This window comes from Corythoichthys intestinalis, chromosome 3, assembly GCF_030265065.1.
Source record: "Corythoichthys intestinalis isolate RoL2023-P3 chromosome 3, ASM3026506v1, whole genome shotgun sequence".
NCBI lineage: Eukaryota > Metazoa > Chordata > Actinopteri > Syngnathiformes > Syngnathidae > Corythoichthys > Corythoichthys intestinalis.
The window spans coordinates 8,632,983-8,658,789 of NC_080397.1; the positions used below are offsets into that span (position 1 = coordinate 8,632,983).

Consider the following 25,807-nt stretch of genomic DNA (forward strand, 5'->3'; position numbering starts at 1 on the left):
GCACAACCAAATATTGAGTTGATGGTGCCAACAATTTTGTCCAGCCCATTTTTTGCATTGTGTAACATTGTGTACATTTTGGCTTTTCTCTTCAGCTTTTTTATGTTTTTCCAATGCAAATCCAAAAAATAAACACACTCATACTGAAAACATTTGAAATTGCGTTTATGTCTGGAAGAAACAGTTAATTTCCTGGAAAAATTCCAGGGGTGCCAATAATTTCGTCCATTACTGTAAGTACCTCCATTTACCATTATCACCAAATTAAACAAACTATTCTGATCCACAATAATAATTGTAATCATCATAATAAAATGATTTAGTGGGACTTATCTTGTTTTACGTGAGGAAGCCTGTGCACCATTAAACTTTGAGAATCACTGGCTTCATCTTTTATGACTCCCTTAGTGGAGATTTTATCAAAATAAGTAAAGGGTTAGTACAGTAAAAACATCCAAATAAAACATTGTGTTAGATCAACACACCTCATGCTTTTGATGGTCATTTCAGGAAGCATCTTATGAATACTTATGACTACCACGCTTAGTATGCCTCTCAATCATCATTAAAATTAGATGAGTGATTATGATTAACGGGGATTTAATGTATTTCTATTACAGTGGTTAAGGCATTTGCATTAAGGCACCTGTATAATATCGTATAATGGTAACAGTTTGACCCTGGAAAGATTATTCCTATAATGAAAAAGAAAATAATGAGAATGAGGGTCTGAGGAGCTGTACAATGTGAATATAGAACAGAGACTGTTATAAAAGTGGTTTATACTATGTACATAAAATAGTATTCCTCGCAATCATACTGCATTATACAGTACGTGTTGCATTGGTGCTTCTCTGGGTTTTTACTACACAATTTGTATCGTGCAATGTCTCACAATGATCAAGTATCAGTCAAATCCAGAGGAAATCAAGCTCCCAGAGTGAGACGAAAGAGTGAGTGAGATGCGGCGGCTGCACGGCACACCATAAGTGGCTGTGTGGGCTTTAAAAACGATGACGCTCCGAGCGCTCTTTCCCCTCGAGGATAATGGGCTGAAGCGCGGTGAGGCTGGCTGAGCACAAGGAATACACACACGGAGCCGCAAACAGCTTTCCTGGAGACGTTGGGCATCCAGCCCCGCTCCCCATCAGCGTGTGCAGAATGAATGTTTTCTTTAACTTGAGGGGGTCCATTGTGAGACAGATGGTTGAAGACAGACAAGCTCCAGGTATGTAGGAAATGGGGAATTTTACCCTGGATGTATTCTATCTTCATAAATTCTCCAGATTGAGTCTGCATGTCCATCATTTTAGAAAGGGTAGGTGATATGTTGGAGCTTTTCAGGGTAGGATTTTAGTGAGAGGCAGGTCAATTATTGAATTTAGAGTCCTCATTGAATCCAGTATGCATGTTTTTTGGGTTGGGAAATTCCCGGAAAAAAACGGTTATAGCATTGGTAGATCAACCAAACTGCAGATAGGAAAGCAGTGATTTGAACTTCAAAACTTAGGCAGACCATTTACATCATGTGTATATTTGCAATGGCAAGTTATTGTTTTATGCACTGAGGAAGGAAAGAATTATGGCTGTCAAGTATTACCCTGAAAGTTTAATTTCAACTTCAGATTCATTGTATTAAGTAGATTTAAGTTTTAAGAAATGCACTGTTTTAAATAAGAAGACAACAGTAAAATGTGAGCTTCCTGATAGAGTGGATATTTTTGACTAATGTTGCATTTAATAAGCACATGCTAAACTGTCACTTACTGTCGCAACATGATTCTGTTAGAAGCTAACTGTAAAATATTACAAATATGATTTTTTTTTTTTAATTCATGTTCGGTGTTCGTATTGATATTTTATTAAAACATAATGAGCACAAAGCGCTGAAAATTACCGAACAAATGAGCAAACTTAATTCCTATTGCTAAAGTGACTTGAAATGTTGTGTTACTATGACATAAAATGTTATTGGGGTTGAAGTTTTTATTTTTGGAACGAAAAAAATAATTTAAAATTCACCAGTAGAGCATAACTGCTGCTAAACTCACATTACTTCAGAATCTTTTTAGCTGCCTGAGGTTGCTTTTGTTTGAAAAAAAAAAAAAAAATCAAACAAACTGGTAAAGATGTGATATTGTATCATTTCCCCTTCAAACAATAACCACCATATTCTTTAACACATTCAGCGCCAATGACAGTGGTAGACATCCAACCAGACCTGGCTGCAGAAAGAAATTACAGGGCGGCATTACATTTTTGTTGGGGGGAGGGGCACATTTCTTCAACGTAAATTTAGCCTGAACAGTGGCATTATTACGTGTACATTACTACATCAGTGCATTGAAATATTTTCTGTCACTGGAGTCACAAGGGGTAGTTAATCATAAAATCTATAAGACAAACTAAAAACAATGGTGCAGTTCTGTGTGCATTTATTCAACTAAAGTGCTTCAGCGTAAACATAACATATGCACTGATAAACATGAGCACTGATGTCAAGATGAGCAGTGAAATCAACACTCATGCTTGAAGAGGTGACTACAGCAGCTAAAGAGCACAAAAAAAAACAGATGTCCATTCCAATGTGATTTAGAAACGGAGGAGCCGCTCAGTTGCCATTTCTGTAACTGAAGCAATCCCTATCCAATCGCAGTACCCAATGGCCAGCAACTCCGCCCGCCCCCCTTATCTGTGATCGCATACCTGTCAACCCGAGGCCGTTGGTAATCTTACAAATAGTGACGTATGCCCTTACAAATTGGTGACTAATCTTACAACATTGTAAATAGCGTGCAATATGAAACAAAAATAAAACTCAATTTTTAAAATAATATTAATTTATTGGTAATACTGTAACATATAACCTGGAGCAATCAAAGAACAATCAATAATTAGAGCTGAAACGAATACTCAAGCAACTCGAGTAACTCGAGTTTACAAACTGATACGAGTAATTTTATTCACCTTGAGGAATCGTTTAATTTTGCCAGCTCTAAGCATCACGTTTTGCCTGGATTACTTTTAATGCGGGACAATGCGCTGATGTCACGTGCGTAGAGGAAGAAGCAATAAAAAAAAAAAACTTTCTGCAGCCGACAGCCGCTACAAACTACGCCGTCGTTGCTAAAAGCTAGCCCGCATGATGCGGTGGTAGCAGGTAGTATCTGATGCGTCTCATAGATATCACATGTATGTTGAACTACATGCGAAATGACAGAGTCAGCGGTGTTAGTAAACAGCCACCATCTTAAAGCAGTCACTTTTTAGTGCTAATAAATAAGGTTAACGTTACTGTCACTCGCTCATGTACATAACGGTAGCCCTGCGAAGGGCTAGGTTTCTATTAAGACCACTGTCGATGCGTGGCTAACGTGTCTTACATACAGGCTTTATTTAATCTGTGCAACATAGCGCTGTAGAGGGATGAGGGTTTAAAATGGAAATATGATGAAGCTAACTGTCAATTTTAGCTCAGTAGTCATTGCTGGATAAAACACCAAGTAGCACTGGCCCCTAATGTGCTCCAATACAGCAGGTATCATACTGTAACGTTGACAAAGAGTCACCCGCTTCGTTAGGTTGCAATTATTTCTTTTTTGGGAACTTGTGGAACGACAACAACAACAGGAAGGCACGTCTCTCGCTCTCTCGCACCACCCTCACCCCCGCACGTCACGCGGTGCATTCAGGAACGCATGCAAATATCCTCACCACATTATAACCTGGTATTTTACAATACATTTACTTTGAACACTGCAAAAACTCAAAATCCTATCAGGACTTACAGTTTAGAATATCTTAAAACTTAACTAGAACTTAAAAATGGCTTGACACAAATGAAAATTCAATTGAAACACGTGGGAATAACACCTAACTTTTAAAGTGCATGTGACACGAAAAAGCATGTTTGTTTCATAATACACGCGGTATTTTATGCCCCTGAATGATATGGGCCGCTTGGATGTGTGTGGAAGCGATCGCTATTTTTATTTAGTTTTTTGAATCCCGCGCCATGAAAATGAGTGACTTCCGGCTTCGGTCTTGCATTGAGGAGGGCGCTGTGACGTGTACGGTAGAAGACGTCCTCTTCACGCTACAGTGTACTGTTGTGTATGAGGACGAAGGATTCGGCTGAATTTGCGGATTAATACGTTTATTTTTCGCATCACGCCAGCCAAACGGCTGCAGAAAAATCATTCTGTATGAGGGAGAGGCGTATGCGCCTTTTTGGAGTTTCAAAAGGTTCCCATTCACCGTGGATATTTACTGTGGGACCATTGGACTTACGAGGAAGTGAGTAAACATCTTGTTTTGTATTATGTCAAATACGAATACAGCGATTACAAAGTAAACACTACAAACTTCCTTTAAATGAAGGACTACTTTAGGGCTGTCCCAAACGACTAATTTCCTCCCGATTAGTCAGCCAACTATTTTTACGATTAGTCGACTAATCTAATAATTTTTTATTTTTTTTTTACTAATTTAATAATGAACTTTTTGTTAAATCTTATTAATTCACAAAAAAAAAAAAAAAACATTTTGGAACACCTAAATTCTTTATTAATGTATAAATAAATAACATAAATATCAATAATAAATCACAAACAATGAGGTCAAATGCTGCTGGGATTGACTGGTTGCAACAAAAATGTAAAGGGAAACTCTGTAGACTTCACCTTTTTAACAGGAGTCAAAACAATTCTTACTCTTTTTGCGGTATGTCATTGTCTATATTGTTCTAAATGTTAAAATGAATTGCAATGTCCCGGACAATCATTTTCAGAATACTTTGTGTGAGTTCAGATGCTCTTTCTGGTGTGCATTCCGCATTTTTGGGGGAAGGAAAAAACTTCAACTTTTGCTTGTTTTAACCTGAAGATAATGCAGAGGGCACACTGAAATATTACCAAAATTATTTTGAATGAAATGCACACATACCCACAGTAACAAAAATTAAGTATATAGTATTAATTTTATAGTATACTACTATTTGTAAATATATAATATATAATGTATATATTATTATATATATAATATATATATAATATTAAATAACTAGTGTAATTAGTGCAGTCATGGATTACAGTAAACAGGCCAGTGGTGTTTACATATATTTTTTTATATTATGTACAGTGGGGAGAACAACTATTTGATACACTGCCAACGGGAAAACCCATTGGCAGTGTATCAAATACTTGTTCTCTCCACTGTATATATAGGATATAAGTATATATTTTCCCTAAGTGGGAGCTTCCATGATCCTAATAAATTTAATGATAATTTTAAAAAAGATATAATTATATTAATTATTTTATTAAATAAAAATGCGCGGTGATACGACGCACATAAAGGCAACTTCCATTTAAAAAATCGTTAGAGAGTTGTATGGACTTACAATCCGCTAGCTTGTTGTTTCTTGTTGTCTTCAAAAACTATACTTGGGTGACGGCGCTTCAAGTGTTCGTTTATAGCCGACGTGCTACCGTGGTATGCCAGCTCATCTTAGCAAAGAATACACACAGTGGCACCCTCCATATTTTCCTTGAAATAATTCCAGGCTCTGGTTATTCTGCTCCGCTTTTTTGGCTTTATGCCGCTTTCACGTGTAACCATCTCTGCCCTTTTTGGAAATTGGCGGTGTTTTCAACTCCTCACCGGTGATTCACTTGGCTCATTGTCGTCGGTTCGTCTGGGTTCGTTCGATTTCCTCCTTGGGAAGGCGGCGGCGTGCATAAAAACACCGAGAGGCGTCGGACGGCTCTTTAAGGATACTTTTATTGACCAAAACAAAAACGTGGGGGATGAAGCCACTCAACTCGGCGCTGGCCGCGCACTTTTCCAACTCGCCGATCTCGCTCCGTCTCTCTCGCTCGCTCACCCACTTTCTTCCTCTTTGCTGCCCACTTTCTTCCTCTTTGTTCAATCTGACAACGCCGATCACATTGAAATAACAGCGGCCCCCTTGGGGGTGCCAGTAACAACCGCTTGTATCGCGAGCGCCTGCCATTCTAAACTTTATCCGCATGTAATTTTTTTTAACCCGTCATTACCCGTCGACGGTATGTTTTGCCCGTCAACGCATTTACGTCATCGATGACGTCAACAACGTCAACTAGTCGGGACAGCTCTAGACTACTTACGTTTGATCATTGATAGGCATGTCAAAAGCTCTCCTAATGCTCATTAGCAGCAGCACGTTAGCTGCACAACAACTCCAGCCACCCTCCTCCGTGGAATGAACTGTAAATTGCTCTCCGCCGGGCGGTTTGCCGATCCGCGAAGACAATCGACAACCGGGTCATCATGTCAAATAATCCAGGCTAGTTATGTGTGATTTTCCGCTTCGAAGACTTTGAAACATCACTCGGTTCGGGTTAGCATGTCGGCTAGCTGTCACGACTTCTGGTTTGTTTACATTCTCCGAAGCCGGGGAAGGGAAATGACATATGTCCGATTTAGGTGTCATAAAATATCGTTCGGGAGGTGCGACAGTAAAGGTGAAGTCGACAGTTTTGACCATTATGGAGTAATTTTAAATGCTTTTTTATTATTTAATATTCCATTCAGCACAAGACTGTTATTTGTCATGACCATGCCATTTATTTAGCAATTGGGGAAAATACTTGGATAAAAAGAATATCATGTAAAAATATTGAAGTAAAGAGACAGAAACAATGACATTTTGCCGCTCTCTTCGTCGCGTTTTCCTCGTTGTGAATAGTTCCCCCTCGACGGGCTGACTGGTCCTCCCTCTCAAGCCATTTATATAGCTATTGGGGAAAATACTTGGATAAAAAGAATATCCTGTAAAAATATTGGAGTAGAGAGACTGAAACAATGACATTTTCCGGCTCTCTTCGTCACGTTTTCCTCGTTCTGAATAATTCCCCCTCAATGGGCTGAATAGTAAAACCGATGAGCCCAGTCTACCGCTGACGTCATCCACCTGTTGGGGACGCTAAAGCCCTATAATAGTAGGCGTGGCTAACTGGCAGATTAAAAGACTAATTTCTCGTCATCTGTGTTTTGCTAAATTGTTGAATATAGTCGAATCGTCTCAAAATATGATTCTAATTCACATAATAATGCCATTTAAGACTTTTTTTCTCGTGTCGTATGCTCTTTAAGTGATGTGTGTTATCAAGCGTAATGGCATTTTTAGGTAAGAAATATAAATATTTTTTATAAGATCTAAAAGTTTTTGGAGTGAAAGCAGGTCTTGGTCTTTTTTTTTATTCTAGTCACATCTGAGAGGCAATTGTTGGCTGTTTTCAACAATGTACATCGAAAATATAGACATTGATTGACTGAAAATGGTTCAATAATGTCTTTTTTTCATGTATATTTATAATTGCTCTTTACCTAAAAAATATGTTTAATCCGATTACTCGATTAATCGATAGGATTTTCAGTCGATTACTCGATTACTAAAATATTCGATAGCTGCAGCCCTAAAATATCTACAGCTACATCATGATTACTAAAATTGAAAGTGACTTTTTTTTTTATAAATGTACCACTTTTGGCAATTTCTATCATGTCTTGATGGCTGCACTTCATGGCACTGCAGCTCGCATTTCAGTTTGACATGAAGGTAGTTCGTTAGTGTGTCCAAATATAAATTAAAAACGTCAATTGATAAAATTAACTCACCGATGCAATCTTTGAGTCAGGGAACATTTCTTTTGCTAATTCTGAGAAGTGATCAGCAATAGTTGCAGGCAAATTGTGTTTGGCAACAAATTCGCAGAATAAAATCTCCGCTTTCGTCACTTTTCATTCTGCAGACTTCATCTTAATGACCAGTGTTGTTAATCTTACTTTTAAAAAGTAATTAATTAGTTACAAATTACTTCTTCCAAAAAGTTATTTAGTTAGTAACTCAGTTACCTGTATGGAAGAGTAATTAGTTACTTGGCAAAGTAACTGGTGTTACCGCTCATGTTTTTTTTTTTTTTTTTTTTAATCCAAAAAATAAAAAATAAAACATAGTAACCTTTGCTATGTTTGGAAGTCATGTATTTACAGTGGGGAAAACAAGTATTTAATACACTGCCAATGGGAAAACCCATTGGCAGTGTATCAAATACCATTGGCAGTGTATCAAATAGTTGTTCTCCCCAGTGTATTATTTCATTTCGACGTGAAAGTTTTAAAACTGTTTCATCATTTAAAGATAGATTCAAGTCAAGATTTTGCCGATTTAGGAGTATTTTAGATAAAAAGTTACGTAGGTTCGCTAGGAATGTTCACAACAACAGAGCCTTTCTGAGAAGTGTACTGCTCTAAAATGGCGGCTGTTTACTATCGCCATCGAGTCCGTCATTTCGCATGTAGTTCTATGTGCATGAGATATCTAGGCGTAGATTCTAGGCTGTCGGCTCGAGTCAAGAAATATTGGCGCCACCTAGCCTAGCAACGCGTTTGCAACAGCGTCAGAACAAACACTTCGCTCTCAGTGTCTCTGACTTTTCTCGCGTCATTCAACCAACGTAGTAACACATAGTAACGCACATTGTCTCGTTGGCGAAACGGTGACAAAACCCGAACGGAGGGAAAAAAATGTAATGCACGAAAAACGTACAGATTTCGAACGTACGGCGTACACATTTAAAAATCAGTGCTCACTTGTACAAATTACGGCGAAACCGTACAACTTGACAGGCATTCGCTGCTCAGATTGGTTGAATTGAATGACGACAGATCAAAATAGGATGAATAGAGGGTTCGTCCTCTCCGTGTGTGTGTGGTTTTTTTTTTTTGTGGAGGATTAAAAAAATAATAATAATACACAGTACAGTCTAATTTAGCAAGGGCGGGCAGAGCAGTCTCTCAGGGTGGGCCCGGCCCCCTAATGCCCGCCCATGTCGCCGGGTCTGCATCCAACCCATTTTAACTAGGATGGCTGGTATTGAATTACCATGTTTCAGTGCCATTGATGGCGATAGACATCCAATCCATTTGGACTGGGCGGGCTAACATCTATCTTCCGATCCAGTCCAAATAGATTGGACGTCTGTCGCCATCAACGGCAGCCAATAAGACTGCATTCCATTTTTTTTGTTTTGTTTTTTTTTGTTTTTTGTTTGTTTGTTGTAGGAATGGCGATACAGTGAGCGATCAAGTGTATTACAGAACTTGGCCGAAATGCCTATTTAATAACTTTTTTATTAAAAAAATCAGCTCCCTGCTCAGTCGGCAGGTGGCGTGGCGCCTATGGGTGCCTCCAGGTTGAGGCAGAGCTTCTCCCCCTCACCCTCCTCCTTTCCCTTATCTGGTGTCCTCCAGAGGAAAAGATGCTGATGCTGACAGCAGTTTATTTTCGCCAGCCTGAGCTTTCCGTGTATGTTTAGCAAGTCGACAACAGGAGGCGCCGCTTATTTGAGAGACAAACGGAGAGGAATTCTTGTGAAATACGGTGGCGAAGCAGGGTTATGTAGTTTGTCAAGTAGCTTACAAAGTTGTTGCTAAGGGACACGCGAGTCACTCCGCATTGGCGCGAAACTGGGTTGGGCTGGCGGATTGATATTCAAATTAACCGTCAGGTGTGCTGTAAATCTTTCTGGAATAGCGTCTCAACCAATCAGAGCTAAAGAAGACGGACTACTTTTTACGGAGGATATCATTGCCTACCTTAGACGCTATATCAACCGAATGATGGCTACAAGCGGGTGCTAGCTTGCCAAGGCGTGCTGCATTCACGTAACGCAAACACCGTCGGAGCTTAGTGACTTCTCGAGTGTCCATGTGTTGTTGTTTTAAAATGATGACACAGCTTTGTCAAGGACGCGGTAGTGGGGCAGACCGGCTGTCTCTCAAGCAACGCCAGAGAGTAAATGTACGCTGATGGGACCGCGGGTGAGGACGGAGACGCAGGCAGGTAAGGAGCAATCTAGGCCACCTCCGTGTTACTGTTTAGCAAATTCTTGTCAAATAATGTCACTATCCGGATGCTAAAAAGTTGAACTGGCCATTCGGTCTATAGTTCTACGTTGTCATTAATTTGTTTTATTTTGAATCCCATAATAAATTATGATTAAACTTGAAGAGGATTAAATCATTGTAGTTGTTGTTCATATTCATTATTTTCCAAACTATGGCTCTGGGTCCTAAAAGGGGTCCCAGCTCATTTTGGTGCATCATAAGAGTTACGCACGTGGCAATAGTTTTCATAATTTTCAAAGTATAATCTATGTCAGGGGTCCCCAACCTTTTTTGCACCACGGACCGGTATTATTTGGGGGTTTTTTTCACGGACCGGTGTTCCGACAAATTTTGCAACCCATCAAAAATTGCATTGATGCGGTTCTGCGCATGCGCGTAATGTTAAACATAGCCGCAAAAGGCGCTTTTGCAGTGATTCCAAAGTAAACACTACAAACTTTCTTGAAAGAAAGGAATATTATCTTACGTTTGATCATGGAAGGACTTGTAGAAAAGTTCTCCTCAGATACATCTTGCCATGTAAGCTGCACACAACAACTGCACACCGCTCACACCATTCACGACTTCGCCTTGTCGTTAAACATTAATTAAGAAGCCCGCTTCACAAAGATACGATGTTGGAAATTGTAGCAAGGTTTTCAATGCTCTTGTAGCGATGTCAGGATATTCCAGAATGACTTGAATCCAGAACCTCGGTAGAGTTGTTGTCTCAAATGTACGTTTAATAAGGTTGCCGTCATTTGCAATCTCTACAAGTTGATCTTCCTGTTTCACAGACATGCTCGAATCACTCGGTTTATTCACAAACGGGTCACGAATCCACTCCTTCGCAGTTCGTGGGTCTTCGAGGTTATAGGCTCGTCAGGTGCCCTTTTCACCGTAAAAATATCTCCAAAGACATCGGTTTTCCAGTCATCTTCGCTCGTGTGGGGGCTAATTATTTCCGGAACAAATGTGCTGCGGCCGCGGCCTAGCAATACGTTATTATCGAGGACAAGTGCACATAGATATATTATATACACAAACAAGATGTACTGCTAGCAGTCCAATCAATGGATTCCTATGACAACATTGTAATCTATCCCGTAGTATTATATCTAGAGTAGACAGGGATATTGGTGTGTTAAGCAGGAGCACAGGGTTTATTCAGCCGCGGCCCGGCAGATGGGGATCCCTGATCTAAGTAATTCCATTAGTTAGAGATGAAATTTGTAGTCATCTTGGGAAAAATGTGATTAATCCGCTTCTGGGTTCTTAAAATTTTAGTCCACCATTAAAAAAAACAAACAAAAAAAAAAACCTTATAGAATATTTACTCAATAAAGTTGAGGTAACAATTTACACTCAGTTTGGTAGTGTAAAGTTTGGCCAATTTTACATAGTAAATATTACCTAAATGCATCAACAATAACATAGTCAAATAATTTAGGTAAGGTTTACTTAACCCTTCAAAACGGATTATATCACTTTATACCTATTAAAATTGAGTATTATTTACTCATGATTGTAGTGTATATGTATTGTAAATTTTACTGAATGTTTTTTTAATACATACTAATTAAAATATCAACTTAATTACTGTTGTAGATAAGGTTTGTTTTACTCTAAAGTCATTGCACACAAGATAAATATTTGATTGTCAACCCTTTTTTTAAATTGACAATTTGCTCATTAAATTAAACCTTTAACAAATTGTCTGCCCAATATGAATTGCATGCAAAGATTTTTTTCCTCATTGTATGAGTTCAAGTACAGCCTTATCTGATGAGTGAAGAACATGAGGGCATCCGTCCAACATAAGTAAAATGCAAACAACATGAGTTTAAGAACAGTGTTAACTGAACAATGAGCAGCACCAGTGCATCAAGCATCTTTCAGTTTGAGATACAAATAAGGCAAAAATGCTGTACCATAGATGTTTGAACCCTACTGGAGTGCTATGTTGTAGCATGTTAAACTATAGTGCAAAATAGTTTCATGAAATTAGTGTGCAAATTGAAATGCATTGTTAGTAGGGGTGTAACAAAACAAAAATCTCGGTTCGGTTGAGGTCGCGGTTCTGTTCATTTTCGGTACAGTAAGAAAACAAAATGCAAAATATAAATCTGCTAGTTGTTTATTACACACCTTTGTGCTTTCAACAATAAGAACATTAGCCTATACAAAGCTAGAATTCTACTCAAAAAGTAGCGGGTATTTAAAGATAATCCAACAACAATTTGCCTTTCAGACCCCGCGTATCGGTCAGCTTTCTTTCTGAAAGTAAGAAGAAAAAAGAAGTCCTGTGCTAAAGAGAAAAGCAATCCCAATGACAAAGATTTTAACATGTATTTTACAAATGAAATGCCTCAATGAATCTTTTTTTTTTCTTATGGTTTTCAAAAGCTTTATTGGTGGATTTTCTCAAGTTAAAGCGCCACACAGAAATTAATAAATTTAATTGTGTAAGCAGGATCTGTATTATTCTTATTATTTAATTACAGGTGTTTGAGGTCATTTCAATTTATTTTATTTAAATGGGCTATTATTTATTTTATTATGTGTTTATATTTTACAAATGTGATGTAGTATTCATTTATATTGTATATTTTATGTTGTATAACTTTAGTTCCTACGTGAATATTAGTTCCTACTTGTATTGTTGTGGTAGGAGGGTTTTGTATTGAACACGGGGCCGTGTTGGTTATTATTATAGCCGAGAAGACAGTGAGCCGCTTCTGGGACGCGTCTAAAGGCCGAGTTATACTTCCGCGTCAGACCTACGCCGTCAAGGAAGAATCGAGTTACGACCCTACGCCGTAGCCTGACGCGCACCTCTCGATTTTTCTAACCTTCGCGTCGCGTAGACGCGTTGACGTAGCGAAAACGGACTGTGATTGGTCCGCTCAGACTGTTGTTTCCTGGCGAAAACACCGCCATTGTAGAATAGAATCAAATATTATTTTCTACACGCAAAAATGCACCAAGCCGACGGGAGTATCATCGAAGAGCAAGTCTCGTCAAGAAATTATTATTGTGACTGCCAAATACCAAGGTCGGCGATCGAAAAAATAAATAAATGGAAGAACCACCGAGACGTGGGTGGTCGGAATCGAGTGGCCACACGAAGCGGTGACACAGTCGGCCAAAAACTGCCAACTTTTTATCACTTTATGTCGTATTTTTGGTTGGTGCACTTCATCATTTACTGTGTACATATGTTTCAAGTATATGAAGAATAAAGCACAGATTTGGTGTCAAAAGAGTTGTTTTGATCTTTAATTTTCAATAACAGACAGTTCACACACACAATACATCATCACTGATTGAGAGTGCCTCGGTGCTTTTTATGATAACCTTAAAATCAAGCCTCCCAACGCAGTTTGGGAAGTTCCCTAGACGCCAGAAATCTGCTATGGATTCCCACTGGCTGGTTGTAGGACACGGCAAACAAATCAGGCTGGAGGGCTTTGCAGACCTTGAACGCAGTGCTCGACGCCAGTTTGAAGCTAGCCGCCACAGCTAGCTCTCTCCACCCGAGTCTAAAACTCTCTGTGCGGCATCAAAAGTCGGCCAGACCGCCTCGAAACCGTCTTCTGCGTCGCCTGCCCGTCAACATTTGTATGTTCAATATTTATTCAGTGTTGATGAGCAGAATATTTACTTTTCAAGAGTTCCGTCTTGCATTGTTTATTTTTTCTCCGACTAGCGGAAGTAGTCAACAATCATGCCCCAAAACCGTACAAACATAATGCCACATCCCTCTAGTGCAGGGGTCCCCAACCTATTCCACTAAGGCACACTGTGGGTGCAGGATTTCATTCTTACCAAACAAGATGACAACACTTTTTCCCCAATCTGGTGTTTTACAAGTGCAATCAGTTGATTGCAGTCAGGTGTGGCTTGTTTTAGCAGAAGCCTCATTGGTTCAACTGTCTCTGCTGGATCGGCTGGAACAAAAACCAGGACCCACAGTGTGCCTTGAGGACTGGGTTGAAAACCCCTGCTCTAGTGGCTTGGCGGTGAATTACAGAGCAACGCGTTCCCTCACCGCAGAACTGTCGAATGACGCCGTAGTCGCTACGCCGTCACCGCAACGCGGGAGTATAACTCAGGCTTAACACGCGGCTGCACTGCGACTGGTGTGCATTGGCTGATTGACTTTAACGCCTACGTTTCACTGCGTTCTTGCGGCGGCCACGTTGTCGCGCCGTTGACGTTTCTGGGTTATACTGTCCTACCGTGTTGGTCCTCATTATAGTAGAGAAGACGGAGTAAATATAATCTACACAAAGAAACTGTAACCCGATCGACTCACAGCCTCGAAAAGTAAGGGTTACATTATGTCAGAAACTCATTCGGTACGCCTCCGTTCCGAACCGAGCACCACGTACCGAAAAGGTTCAATACAAATACATGTACCGTTACACCCTTAATTATTAGCAGAAACGACTTTCTAGAGCAGGGGTCAAGAACTCCAATCCTTAAGGGTACTTATCCAGTTTGTTTTTCACATCTCCCTCCTTCAACACACTTAAATCAAATAATTAGGTTCATAATTAGGCTATTGGATAGCTTGTTGATGAGTTCCTTAATACATATTGACTAATCAGAGTTGTGGTGGCCTCTAGTGGTTGCCGCCATTACTGGGTGTTTGCATGCCTCAGTCGCAGCCCAGCTTCGTTCAGTATAAACAGTAAAGTTAGCTGCTGCTGGCTGTGTGCTGCGGGCGGCACATCTCCGGAAAGGCAGACTGGGTGCTTCCAGTTGGTGACTGGGGGGGAGGGGGGCTGCTACTGAATTATACTGAAAGGCGAAACATTTAACAATACTGTACACCGTAACCTAAAGGTCAATTAGAAAATAAGGTTAATGGTTCAAATTGAGCCACATTATTACCAGCAACTCGTGTTGCTGTGCTCTGAAGAACATTGTTAGCTAGTTATCAAGAATGGCTGTCGCAAGCCAGGAATAAGATATAAAAATATTTTTACTATAGGGGCTTCTTAAATTGACACGCAGGATGCCAGGCTTGTTAATGTTTTTGCTTTGTCAATTTTAAAAGAAACAGTAAGTTCAAACTTACCTTTTACTGTACAATGCTATCCAAGTTGGAGTGTCCTGCGAAATGAAATGGTCCTCCTTTCAGTTTTAAGTAGACGCGTTGGCTCATGTGCAACTTTGAGCACATACCTAATACTGTATTTTTGGGGAGAAATTATGTTGTTTGTTCGAGTGGAAGTTTTTACTGAATAAAATTGGGCAAAGACTTGCTTACCTTGATACTTTTAGTATAATATATACAATTTATATGGATCATAATAACTACTACTTGACTGCTAGATTTTAATAGCTAAGTTAGATGTGTTATAATGTGAGCAAAAGCTTGATTGACCCTCTGCAAAATTATAGAATAGGTCAATGAGTAAAACTACAATAAAATGCAACGCAATGAAGCAAATGTAATTCTAAAGCGCTCAGCAGGTGACAGACCACCCTAATATGTCATCCGTGCACCGATCATCTTGAAGCTTGGTAGTTTGTAGCATCGGACAGTAGCGATAGATTCTCAAAGCCCGATTTGTAAAATATTTTGGTCAGAGCCGATTAAGTAATTGTGGGCTTATTGGTGCCTGTGTTGCCACTAAGTTATGAGTTAACCAATGGAGTGCATACGCGCACAGCCTGTAGTGTGCTGGGGTAAACTTGTGCTTGTTTTTATTCAGTAACTCTTTTAATATTCACAGTGAATGTACATTGTACACGTTAAATGGATGGACGCGATGTTTTTAACATTTGTACCATTGCGTATATTTCCATTTCTTGGCTGGGCATAATCATGATAATGAGCAGCAAGTAAACAGACCTATGTATGTTAGGCATACGACTAGTTAAATAAAAATATTTTCTAGCATCCTACCACCTTTCAATGTATACAAAACCCTCTGTCATAGAATTTGAAAGGTTCAAAAACAGACCAAAGTTTTATAGTGAACTAATTCAGAGGAATGATAATCGGAAAGAAAACAGCTTGGATTTTAATTCACGGCGTACTCGAAATTTCTAGCATCCACCCCTTACGAAACGATGAAAAGGCGGTTTTCCAGACAGAATTTCACCAACTGTGCCTCTTGCAAACAAGTGCACCCGAGAAAATACCAATATCTCAGCCTAGCTAAATTACAGTGTATCACAAAAGTGAGTACACGCCTCGCATTTCTGCAGATATAAGTGTATCTTTTCATGGGACAGCACTGACAGTATGAAACTTTAACACAATAAAAAGTAGTCTGTGTGCAACTTATTTTCCCCTCAAAATAACTAAAAATATAGCCATTAATATCTAAACTCCTGGCAACAAAAGAGTACACCGCATGGGAACTACGTACATCCCTAAATGTCCAAATTGAGTACTGCTTGTCATTTTTCCTCCAAAATGTCATGTGACTCATTACAGGACTGCTGTGAGCATTGCTGCAGAGATTGAAAAGGTGGGGGGTCAGCCTGTTAGTGCTCAGACCATACGCCGCACTCTACATCAAATTGGTGTGCATGGCTGTCACTCCAGGAGGAAGCCTTTTGTGAAGACGGTACACAAGAAAGCCAGCAAACAGTTTGCTAAAGACATGTCAACAAAGCACATGGATTACTGGAACCATGTCCCATGGTCTGATGAAACGGGCGGGCTTTCTTGTGTACAGTCTTCAGAAGAGGCTTCCTCCTGGAGTGACAGCCATGCACACCAATTTAATGTAGAGTGCAGCGTATGGTCTGAGCACTAACAGGCTGACCGCCCACCTCTTCAATCTCTGCAGCAATACTGACAGCACTCCTGTGACTCCACATGACAATTTGGACGGAAAATGACAAGCAGTACCCAATTTGGACATTTAGGGATGTACGTAGTTTTTATGGGGTGAACTCACTTTTGTTGCCAGGGGATTAGATATTAATGGCTATATTTTGAGGTGAAAATAAATTTACTCGATTTTATATAAGCTGCACACAGACTACTTTTCTTTGTGTCAGTGTCATTTTGTCAGTGTTGTCCCATGAGAAGATATACTTAAATATCTGCAGAAATGCAAGGGATGTACTTTTGTGATTCACCGTAGCAACGTTTTTTCTCTCTCTCAGTAATGCCAGAATTTGGGACTCTTTCTAAGGGCGTTTGATTGAAAAATAGCTGTTCAGTAGTGAATAGCATTCATTTTTGTGATGAAGAAAGATATCTAAATATTTAATTTGTTTGTTTGAAATCTGAACTTTTTGCTCCTTCCATTAGCGGTTATTACCACTTGGGCTTCAGCCATTATTATCTTTGAAACTACACAAGGGTCACTGCTGAGTTCACTGGCATGCTTGCAGGGCTCAATCTTGTATTTGTATTCTCCCAAAGGAATAATGCAATTGCCCCATTCCATTCCAGATGTCCACCCATCCCCCGTTCACCTGTCCCCGTGTGCTATTAGGCCCACTCAAAGCTGCCTACACGGTGCTATAGCGACCACTCAGAACACAAGGTTGTAATGCACAGCCCAAACTATTGTTCTGATTTTAGGAGCCTCAGTGAGGAATCCAAACAGGGTGCCCAGATGCATCTGTCACATGGCTGGGCATGTGAAGCCATTTGTAAAATCAAAAAAGCAGGGATTCACTCAAGTAGACAATGAATGAATGAGTCTCATTATATCATCTGTGATTTATTCCTCAATGCAACTCTTGTGTCTCTTTCTTACTCCTGATTCGTCATTCCCAAATGATCCACAAGAGGCAGCCATGAGCCCTCCACGCCGATCTTCAAGTTCCCATGGCGACAGGTAATTTCCCTGCAGCGCTTAATCGCCATTCACCTGATGACAAAAAATACACACTTGATAATCCAAAGCAGTATGTACGTGTCTATTAGTTTAATGACAACAACAACGAAGTGTTGTATTTTATACATATTACATATTTTGTAAAATTAACATTGTGAAAAATTATCAGTGTTGATGCAAATCTATGGTCTATTACTGATGCTTCATGGTTAATTATAGAATATTAATACATCAACAACAAGGGTATTTGAACTATTTCACACAGGGCCGCAGTGGGTGCTGGATTTCATTCTAACAACACAAGACACTTTTTCACCAGTCTGGTATCTTACAAGTGTAATCAGTTTATTGCTCTCAGTTGCTGCTTGTTTTAGCAGAAACTTCATTTTGTAAACAATCTGTGTTCGATTGGTAGGAACAAAACCAGGACCCACAACAGCCCTTCAGGACGAGTGTTCTTGCAAAATATCTACACCAGCGAAACGTCCTACCAAAGTGCGCTTTTATCTTGTTTTTTTTAAACACATATAGGAAGAATGTACTAAAATTGCCTTAAGAAAATACCAAAATGTAACAATATCAAACAAGGGTAGTTTAAATACACTATGTGACTAATGTGGCCAACAGATGAACTCTCTGCTTTAAAGATACGACAAGAAAACACAATGCCCACAAGCTTTCAGAGGAAAACACACACCAAAATTATTTTGAGGTATTGAAAGATGAAAAAGACTTCGCAAAAATGAAAATAATAAGTACTCGCTACGGCGGCATCTATCGATTATTTTTAATAATTGATTAATCAGAAGATTAATTAAACGATTAATTGATTAATCGAATAGATGTCACTTTTTTCAGTTATTCACAATTTAACTTGTAGTTGTTTTAGCCATGTTGTAAGTAACAATGAAGACAAAATGGATGACTATTTCCTTCAAAAATATTTTACTGCAGGTTCCAATCTTAACTGTACTGTAGTCTACAACGGTAATGTTTTAAGTACATAAAACTTAAACTTTTTAATCAAGATTTTGGTTGTAAGACTTAAAAATAATTTTTCAGTACACAAATCGGACAAAAGTCCTGTTCATTCAAATACAAAGAAGTGCTGCTGATTTTTTTTTTTTTTTTCTTGTGGGCAAAGCAATAATATAAATTGTGTCAATGACTCGTTTATTTTCTTTAAACAAACTAAATGGCAAAATCAAATAATGAGGAGGCAGACTGTAATGAATCTGTTTCCTTTATCAAACAGTTGTTCATAAATTCAATCCAAATCCAATTTCCAGGCATGAAAATCTCTCACCTTTTAGCGAAATTCGCTAAGTAAAAAAGGGTGACCTATGTGAATTGTGTAGATCCGAGGAGAACATTTTTAAAGGGGGGATTGGGGTTCAGGAGATTTTTTTTTTTTTTTTTATGTTGAACGGTTGGTATGCAAGTGGGGAAAGAGGCACAAAGCCAAAAGAGCGCACCAGAGTGGCCAAAACATTGACTTATTTCAACGAAACAAAGTGGGGTACACTGTTGTGTCCTGTCTCTTCAATGCAAAATTTGGCTGCAGGTCGGCCATGAATAAACACCAGAAGCGCCGTCACCCAGTTGTAATTTTGGAATACGACAGGAGACAATTACAAGCTGGCAGATGTCCATCTAGCTAAGTAACGATACGTTTTATTCAAGTTGCTAAGCCTGTCGGGATATGCAATGAGTCCATTTATTGCACGGTAAATAAAAATGAGGACGGTAATTTTCACGGCTGCGTTTTATCGTGTGTGCATACATTTGTACGTGTGTGTACACGTGTGCGTTGATGGCATATGAGACTCCAGTGGCCTATACTACGAACAGAGTTCAACCTCCCCAGAAGTAATCCAGTTTACCATCGGGTAACCGGAGTTGACAAAACCTGGTTGTCTAGTTTGTGGTCAATCGGTACTACGACGCTGATTATGAGGTTGATTAGTCGAACCTGTGTCAACCCAGTCAGAGTTACTGCGCGTTCACATAAAAGGGGGCGGTGACCAGAGTCAAACACTACTTGTGACGATGGCACGGGCACCTTACTTCACGGAGGAGGAATGCGCGATGATCATGCGGAATTATGAGGAATTAAAATCCACCCTCACCGCGAAATCCAACACCGCTTCGGCGAGTAGAGCGCAACGGGTCTGTTGACAGCGAATTTACAGATCGTGTGATTTGTGAATGCGTCAATATGCCAGTTTACTTATGTCCATGAAAAGAAATAAAGCCTGCTGTCAGGACAATAAAATAAGATTTGGTACATTAACAGTAAGAAATAATTGTCACGCATCACCACACGAAACAGGATGATTGTATGTTTAGTCCCCTTGACTGTATACGTATGTTCTTTTTTTTAGTTTGGGGTCCGATCAATAAACTTGATTTGCAGGCCCGAGCCCGACAACCCCCCAAAAAAAAAAAAGTTATATTTGTGAGGACTCAGGAGAAGAAGGAAATGCGGGGATGCCATGCGTTGTTGCGTAAATAAAAGCCCGTCTTTTGTAACGATTTTTCACAGTTAAACAAGACTGTAAGATGCATATTCAATAAACATTTATATCTTTTATATTTGTGCGTCTGTCCTATCAGTGGATTTGACATTTAATCTCCTCCAGTTGGCAGAAAAAAACGCAAGTTTTCTCAATGTTTAAATAGTCTACATATTTCTATGATTATTATAAATGCATCAATTTGAAGCGTTTCCATACCCCACTCCGAATCACACGGCATACAGTGTTCTTACGCAGATATTCAGCATCACCGATGGAATACATATATTGTCCCTGGCGAAAGAGCGCACGGACAGGCACACACAATCTGCGCGGTTGTGAGGGCCTGACTCGGCGGGTTACATTAGTGACGTCTGCCTAGATAAGTTGGCACAGGTAAAGAATTCCCTCAGCTGAAAATCTATATCTTTCATGGAGAACATCTTCCGGGTACGCCAGCGGATTCTGGCGGTCCCGAAATATCCGTGCCCTCCGGAGAGAGCCCCTCACAATCCGCGCGCCAATGTCGTATGGGTCGTCCAAGTACGCTGTCATTGTCAGGAGGACACGTCCGCGGAGGAGTGCTGTTTAAATAGAGCGTGGTTAATTGGAATCCTGATGTTAAGCAAGATCTAACTCTGACACGACCAGGTTTGGCGTGTGGCGTGTGTTGCCATGGCAACACTTCTCGGTTCCAACATATCCACCTTTCGTAGTCTCGCATAGCCGCGAATTTACGTCGCACGTGATAAAGTTACTCTCGAAGTTACCCTGCTAAGCCAGAAAACCGGCTTCGTAGTATAGGCCACAGTTCTTTTCACAGATGTTTATTGGTCATCAGCACGCCGTAGAATTAAAGTTCAGACATACAAAATACGGAACCGTATCTATACTAAACACTGTAAACGTTAGCATTGCTACATTGAGGCTGAATCTGTTTAAATTCCATTCTTTTGCACTAGTTAATGCTATAAGCATTTGACCTAATTGTTTGTTTGCGATTTATTGTTGTTATTTACGTGTTTATTTGTAATTTAATAAAGAATTTAAGTGTTCCAAAATGTTTTTGTGAATTAATAAGCGTCATCAAAAATGTCATTGCTAAAGTAGTAAAAAACAAAAAAGGGGGAAAGAATTATTAGATTATCGACTAATCGTAAAAATAGTCTGCTGACTAATCGGGGGGAAATTAGTCGTTTGGGACAGCCCTCGTTGTACAGTGTATCGTAACATACTTGTGGAACAGTGGAGCTCGTACACGGACTGATTTGGCTCATTCGTGGAAGCTAGTGATATAGCAGAAGAGAAAGCAGTGCCCACGTTTTTTGAGCGTTATTGGGCCAAAGACTTTCAATTTACTGAGAAATTTCTTTTAACCTGATAAAACCGGCAGTAAAACGTACAGGGAGATCGTGGAAACTCTAAATGCACATTTTTCACCCAAACCCCTTGTAATCGCAGAGAGATTACGATTTCACAGGAGAAATCGGAGGGAGGAGGGGGGGAATCTCACTACGTTTGTACCGGGGTTGCGGAAGCTTGCTGAACATTGTGAGTTTGGTGATGTCTTGGAAGACACATTAAGAGACAGATTGGTTTGTGGACTTAGAAATGAAGCAACACAAAAGTTACTATCAGAAAGCTGACTGACATTAAAGAAAGCCTTTAAAGGGGGCTATGGAAATTGCTTCAAAGGAGGCTCAACAACTGAGCATGACAAGCAGAATACACCAAGTGGCAAGTACCCAAAGCAATTTTGCGGTTTCCTGTTTTAGGTGAAGTAAAGCGGTGCATCTTGCCTCCACCTGTTGGTGCAAAGAAACAAACAGTCGTAATTGTGGAAAGAAGGGTCATGTTGAGTGTGCCTGTCGGAATAAAAAAAAACACAAAGAAAAGATAATGGATGACAATAAGAAAAGAAAACATGTAAAAGCAGTAGAGTGCCTCTACTTCCAAAGATGACAGTGACGTGCACACCGTGCATGTAATGGGCGTGGACAGAAACTTGAGTGTTACTAGGTCACACCAAAGTTAGAGGGTCGCCCAGTCAAAATGCAAATAGACACTGGGTGAAAGGCATCGCCTTTGTCTTATCAAGTCTATAAACAGCGTTTGAGACACCTTCCATTAAGGCCATCAGAGACAGTGTTCAAAGTGTACACTGGACATAAAGTCCACGTGAAAGGAATGACTGACATTACTGTGCAATCCAAAGAGCAAACTGCCAAACTTCTAGTGTATGTCACAAAAGGGAATTTTGCTTCCATCATGGGACGACTGTCGATTAATACACTTCGTTTAAATTGGCTAGAAGTTTGGCGACTGTCAGATGGTTATTCACAACTTCTAGGACAAGGATGAAGAGGTTTTCCGTGAGGAATTGAGCAGCATGAAGGACATTACAGTGAAATTGCACATAAAACCAGGAAGCAAACCTGTGTTTATGAAGGCTTGAACAGTGCCTTATGAAATTAGGGACAAAGTTGAGGCCGCCCTAGATTCGTTGGTCAAAAGTATTTTGGAACCAGTCACCACCAGCGCATGGGCGACACCAATTGTGCCGGTTCTGAAAAAGAATAGCAGAATTCGCACATGTGGAGATTTTAAGTGACTTTGTGTCCGGTGCTTTGCGCGGAGCAGTATCCGCTTCCATTGATCGATGATTTGTTTGCAGGTTTGAGTGGGGGTCAAAAATTCTGCAAAATTGACTTCAACTAAGCTTATCTGCAGATGCACGTGGACAAAAACTCACAGGAGTGTTAACACACACAAGGGACTTTTCAGATATTGCAGATTACCTTTTGGCATCACGTCTGCTCCTGCTCTGTTTCAACGCGTTATGGAACACATTTTGAGTGGATTGCCAGGAGTACAATGTTACTTGGATGACATTCTCTGCACCGGTGCCAACCAATTCAACCAAACAATTTTTGCTTCGCAAGTGAGACGTGCAACTCTGAACGACCCCAAACTGTGAATCGTCACGGACTTCGTAATTAAAGGACAAACTAAGTGTGATAACACCGCTCTCAAACCTTTTTTAGATAAGAGGTGGGAACTTCAATCAGGTTGTTTGCTGTGGGATAGGAGAGTGATTGTGCCACAGTCTCTGAGTGCTAAAATGCTTGTGCAACTGCATACCGGTCACAGTGGTATTTTTAAAATGAAAGAAATGGCGAGAAGTTATTTTTGGTGGTCAGGATTAGATGAACAGAAGAGACGGGGAAAAAATTGTTCGTCTTGCCAGAAGATTTGCAAAAAATCCACCTGCAGCCCCACTTCATCCTTGGGATTTTCGTCAGGAACCTCGGTACTGCATTCATATTGACTTTACGGGCCCTTTCAAAAAATGGAATGTTGCTGGTTGCTCTAGATGCCCATGGTAAGTGGCCAGCGGTAGCTATCATGAAAACAACGGCATCGGAAAAGACAATTGAGAAGTTAGGAGAGATGTTTAGCTGTTTCGGAGCCCCCGCACAACTTGGGTCACATAATGGACCCCAATTTGTGTCAAATGGTTAAATTCCTGCAAGCCAATGGTGTACTACCTACCAAGGTATTGCCAGCGGTCCTAATGTTTTCTCGAGAGTTACGTACTGTCATGAACCTGCTGAAACCACCAACTTTGAGAGACATTGTTCAAATAGATCAACGGAAGCAAGTCAAGTACAGAGACCTGCATTCCAAGAACAGAGTTTTTGCACCTGGTGACTCTGTTATGGCCCGGAGTTATCAGAGTTGGGAAAAGTGGGCCCCTGCCACCATCATTGCTCAAAATGGGCCTGTTTCCTGCACAGTTCAGACAGCTGATGGTTTTTGGTGTCGCCATGTGGACCAATTGTTGGAAACACCAGGCACTACTCCAGGACTGTCTAGTGCAGGGGTGGCCATCCCTGGTCCTTGAGAGCCGCAATCCAGCTTGTTTTCCATGTCTCCCTGCTTTAACAAACCTGAATCAAATGATCAGCTTATCTGCAAGCTCTGCAGTTGCCTGATAAAAATCCTGATAATTTGATTCAGGTGTGTTAAAGGAGGGAGACATGGAAAACAAGTTGGATTGCGGCTCTCAAGGACCAGGGTTGGCCACCCCTGGTCTAGTGATTGGGATATTTATAACAGTGTAATTGTACCAGAAATGTCTAGCTTACTGGATGTGTCAAAACCAAACAATCCTGCTATAATTGTGTCTAATTCAAATAATGCGCAAATAGAACCTGCAACGGTACGGAACCTGCTTCCACAAGTGAAAATTCTGCAGTGACTGTTGAATGTCGTTAACCTGCATGTGACAGGCGACTGCCTGCTAGATTGGATTTATAAGTAATAAATAAGATGGGGAAAGCAGGTTCTTTTGTGCTTATTTCTGGGAAATGTTTTGTAAGGGGGAATGAGATGTAACATATTTATGTCACACTGCTGTTACCATAGTTGTGCACTCCCTGTGGGTGTGGTATGCACTACCTGTGGGTGTGGTATTACGTAGAAAGACTTCAAAGACAAAGTGATGAATCGTGTGTACATACAGACTCAAGTCTCGTCCTTAAACGTACTTAGATTAGGGAAGTACGTAACAATAAAGTCTTAAACGGATTGTTTCTTAAATCTTGTCAAATAATTTTCTCATTCTTGTTTTGAGTGTTAAAGACTAGTTAACAGATTAATGCGTCAGATTATTCCATTTAAAGTAAATATGACTATTTCTTCTTATTAAGCCCATACATCTAAAAGTTTTTCCACCTAAATCAAGAAAAAAATTGCTGTCAAATAATGTTTAGAACAATATCTCTTCCTGAATTACTTTTCTACAAGTTTTTTTTTTTTTTTTTTTTTAGATATACTAATTTACTGCTTAAAATAAGTATGTTAAATTTATTTTCAGCTAGCTATTTTTCTTATTTCCACAAATCTGTGTAAAATTTACCTGAAGCACTGGCAGATAAGTTCACTTATTTCAAGTTGATTTACACTGAAAACAAGGGGAATTTGACTAGTTTTAAGGGGGGGTGTTTTTGCAGTGCACGCAGGCGTCCCCAAGTCGATCTGTCCCAAACCTTCAAGATCATACAGTTTATGTTTGTTGTTATAGCAAGCGGCAGGCTAGAGCCAGCCTCTTTATGTAAAACAGTGGAAAAACACTAGAGTGAAGAAAATGTGCACACCAGGCAAAGGAAGAACTCACTGTACATTAGTATCAGTAACCTTGGCCATGTAAGCAAAATGGTACTTGTCCACAGTGTTCTCAAAGTAGACAAAACACAGAGCTATGGGGACATTAAATGATTATTTGGGACAATGTGAAATGAACAGATCTCTCCAAGCCTTAGTACTCGCTGCTTTAAACCGATGTGCACAAGTGCACTGGGCATTGGTAGCACGTTTCGCCTTGTAGGATATTTTGGCAGAACACCAGTTTGGACACCCAATCTACAATGTTCACGTGCCCACCTGATATCATAAAAAATGACAAAGTATTAGTATATAATTGCATTATTGTGAATGTGGATTTTTTTTTTTTTTTTCCAAAGTTGTTCTTATTTTCAC

The 25,807-nt window shown here is 39.9% G+C and overlaps 1 protein-coding gene across 16 annotated transcripts in view; it reads left to right on the plus strand.

Annotated features, from left to right (window-relative positions):
• The first annotated feature begins 1,018 nt into the window (after positions 1–1,018).
• The window catches only part of LOC130912782 (potassium channel subfamily T member 1-like), a 196,142-nt gene continuing 171,353 nt past the window's right edge, over positions 1,019–25,807 (plus strand). For 7 of the 16 annotated variants that reach the window (XM_057830805.1, XM_057830813.1, XM_057830815.1 and 4 more), the window contains exons 1-2: positions 1,020–1,228; positions 17,702–17,750. In XM_057830805.1, coding sequence (XP_057686788.1) covers positions 1,162–1,228; positions 17,702–17,750 — 116 coding nt within the window. In that variant the 5' untranslated portion in view covers positions 1,020–1,161. Of the gene's footprint in view, positions 1,229–9,313; positions 9,887–17,701; positions 17,751–25,807 lie in introns of those variants that run through there. The other 9 variants (XM_057830808.1, XM_057830814.1, XM_057830820.1 and 6 more) reach the window with 4 other exon arrangements.